Source organism: Mizuhopecten yessoensis, unplaced genomic scaffold, assembly GCF_002113885.1.
Source record: "Mizuhopecten yessoensis strain PY_sf001 unplaced genomic scaffold, ASM211388v2 scaffold6169, whole genome shotgun sequence".
NCBI classification, from domain to species: domain Eukaryota; kingdom Metazoa; phylum Mollusca; class Bivalvia; order Pectinida; family Pectinidae; genus Mizuhopecten; species Mizuhopecten yessoensis.
The window spans coordinates 847,529-850,832 of NW_018406415.1; the positions used below are offsets into that span (position 1 = coordinate 847,529).

Here is a 3,304-nt window from a genome sequence, read left to right on the forward strand (position 1 = left end):
GTAAAACTGTAAACTTTTCGCGTACCTGGAGCGGGTTTTGCACAATCTTCATCAACCAAGCCATCTCCGTCATCATCTGCAAAAGAAAGGTAGCGTAGTGTCACATTAGAATCAAAGTTCTCAATGTCAAAATATGAATAAAATATGTTCCACTACCCGAAGGAAGATCAGGTCTCACAGATGTTTGTATTTGTCCATGAACACTGCAATATACATGGTCATTACTGTATGAATATTTTCGTTCTAGCGTAACTTGCATATTTTAAAGTCACTCTCTTTGTGCGAAATAACACTCTTTTTAGGAAAAACACGAATGTCAAAAAGGCGTTATTGACATGCATTTAATATGCGACGATTTGCTAGTTATTCAAAATTAGCATTGACTCGTGAATGTCATATAGTCAAAATGCAGTATTCTAAAACAAGTTTGAGTCGATGCTCTAAATACTTCAAACATTGTTTTCCACTGCCTAAATCTTAAAAATGCTAGAGAGTTGTATCAAAATGTCCGAGTTTATCACATGCTAAGTGAATTAACTACAGCACTGGATTGTATGGTATTTATGCTGGTTTTTTTTTAATTTTATCATATACATATGTCTATCTTTTACCCAAATATCTAACACTGAATTTTAATGTAAACACCATTTCTACGACGTCACAGATTAAGCCACAGAATGTGACGCGTACCACATGTGTGATGGCCACATGCTTCCTTGCAATATCTCAGTTTAGCTGATGTGTTAACGAATCCTCGAAGCTTAATGCAACAGATTTCTGTGGACAATTTTAGATGTAGAAATGAATGAAAATTCCTCGGTATAGTGAAATCCTTAGTAAGAGTACCACATTAAGTTCGCACGTTTAAGTCACGTGATCATCTCGTTACTAACCTGCTCCGCCATTGGCTGACGTACAGAGCTCCTCGTCTATCAGGCCGTCACAGTCGTTGTCCAAACCATCACCAACCACAGACGTAGAGTTAACACATACCTGTAATTATGATAACTTATATTCACTTATACCTAGTATACCCTATCTACATAGCAGCGTGTCTGGTATTTCTGTTGATCCCATGGCGGGGAAATAATTCAAATCGGGAGATAATAAAATAGTAACGTTTAGACCAGAAACTCTTTCAATGATATTATTTGATATGTATTGTCCTCGCTGTCGGGAAACAAACAATCGTGTTCCACGTCTGTAATAGCAATAAGTATTTGATGATATCGTGATAGATTATTAGGCCACCCTTGTCATCACATGGAACACAGAGGTGATACATTTTACTATATTTCTAATAAGCCCACATTTTAGGGAAATAAATAAGGGAAACGCGAGTACGACAGGTAAATACAATGTTTAATTTCAAAGATCACGTGCTCTCAATAAACCCCTTTCAGATATGCTTTTAAATAAAGCATTATTACCTTTATCGCCAGTGGTTAATTTCAAAGATCACGTTCTCTCAATAAACCCCATTCAGATATGCTTTTAGATCAGGTATAATTACTTTTATGTGAAACCAATCCTAGCATTTGGCGATACGGTCAAATATAAAAGCAATGCTTACAGTGTTGATTGGGGCCATGCGCATGCCTGTTGTAAATCCGTATGTCTCGTACTTTGCTTGGCCGTATAAATAGCCACCGAATATGGAGATGGTAGAGGTGTGCCGAACCNGTAATCTGCAGCGAACTGTTCGATAGGCGGAATAATCATCATCATCGGATCAGATTCCTCGCCACTACTCTGCTGACTCAAACAAAATTGCACCAAAAGAATTGGTTTGTCTGAAGTAATTTTGCAGTAAGCAGTAGAAGGGATTTCCTTTTCAACCATATCACCAGCGTTAGTGATGGTAAAAGTTTCGGTATAACCGCCTGTAATTGTCACTGTTGTGGAGCTCTCACTCGGTATGAACCGGAAGTAGTCACCAACTGTCCGCAACGGGATGGGAACTGTGATAAAGTTCTTGCCCCAGGAATCGATCCTCGTCAGTTGTTCTACTAAATGATCGGAACTTCCCCCCGACCCGATCTTTGTCTTCTTGTTGCCACTGAATACAGCAATGTTTTTGTCAGCGACGATCATGGTGCCGCTAAGATCGCCGGTGCTGTAGAATTGAAACGTATCGTATCTGTCCATTGAAAGTGAGAAGGAATCTCCGGAGAAGTAGTAGTCACTATCGTAGTAGACGTAATCGCTATTGCCGATTGCTGACCCAAGGGTCACCGTTACTGAGGTGGAGTCATTTACGGCAGCAATCAAGATCTCGCACTGTCGTGATGGGGGATAGTAGGTGATGGCGAGGTATTCCTTACCAAGGACGTCGGTGGGAAGGCCGAGAAAGGCATCACCCGAATACGTTTCCTTGTTGACCCCATAAATCACAACTTCATCATCCGCGCTGATCAATATACCCTTGGAATACATGTTCGTCCCCGACATACGAATCAACGGCGAGAACGACAACTCTTTAACAACACCAGCAGTAACGGTGAAACTCTCGCTGATTCCCGCGGAAGAGTAACGAGGAGCTGAAATTTGGACGTTGACAGTGGTTGTTTTCATTGACGTAACGAAGAGCTCCACGGCAAAGCTAGCCGCGATATTTTCCATGTAGCCGATGATGAACTCTGTACCAGCATTGTCAGGTGCACCTGTAATTTTTTAACGCTTATTAGTATTTATTTTTATAAAGTTTTTAAAAATATATATATTATCTTTGTACAGTCCTTAGATACACTTTTACCAACTAAAAATGTTGTTATAATCTAAAACAAAACAGCGAGAACCATTACACGTGAATGTTTTCCAATCAAAAGTTTCAGCAATCAGTGACCAACCATGACGTGACGTCAAATCATTTTGACGGACATTCCCGAATGTTTTGCGATCGACATTCGCCGCCTGATGGCACTGGTCACCTTGAAAGCACGATCATGTTTCCGCAAAATGGGCATTTTTGCCAATTGGAAAGACATTTTTGTTTAAAATGTAATTTGAACCAAACAGATCCATAAAGAACGGTAACTAACATTATCGATGCTGTTTTGAACGTAAATATAAGGATAGAAATGCTTTTTAAAAGAATATTTTCATATAAACTTTCGAAGATGTGCTTATTCAGTCCTTAAATGTAACGAAACGTGCCTTATCCACTTGTAAAACTCGCTTTAGGCGATTGCTCAGTTGAAATTCGACAAAGTCATACCGCATTCGCTCAATTCCACATGCTGATACATTATATAGGATTGATGCGTGATATTTGATAGATACGTGATATAGGATAGACACGTAA

General features: G+C 39.4%; 1 protein-coding gene across 1 annotated transcript in view; it reads right to left on the reverse strand.

The window, feature by feature from the left end:
* LOC110451748 overlaps positions 1 to 3,304 on the reverse strand; it is a 44,194-nt gene that overhangs the window by 8,723 nt on the left and 32,167 nt on the right. Inside the window, 5 exon segments of the mRNA XM_021499917.1 lie at positions 26 to 76; positions 894 to 993; positions 1,574 to 1,683; positions 1,686 to 2,508; positions 2,560 to 2,663. Coding sequence (XP_021355592.1) covers positions 26 to 76; positions 894 to 993; positions 1,574 to 1,683; positions 1,686 to 2,508; positions 2,560 to 2,663 — 1,188 coding nt within the window.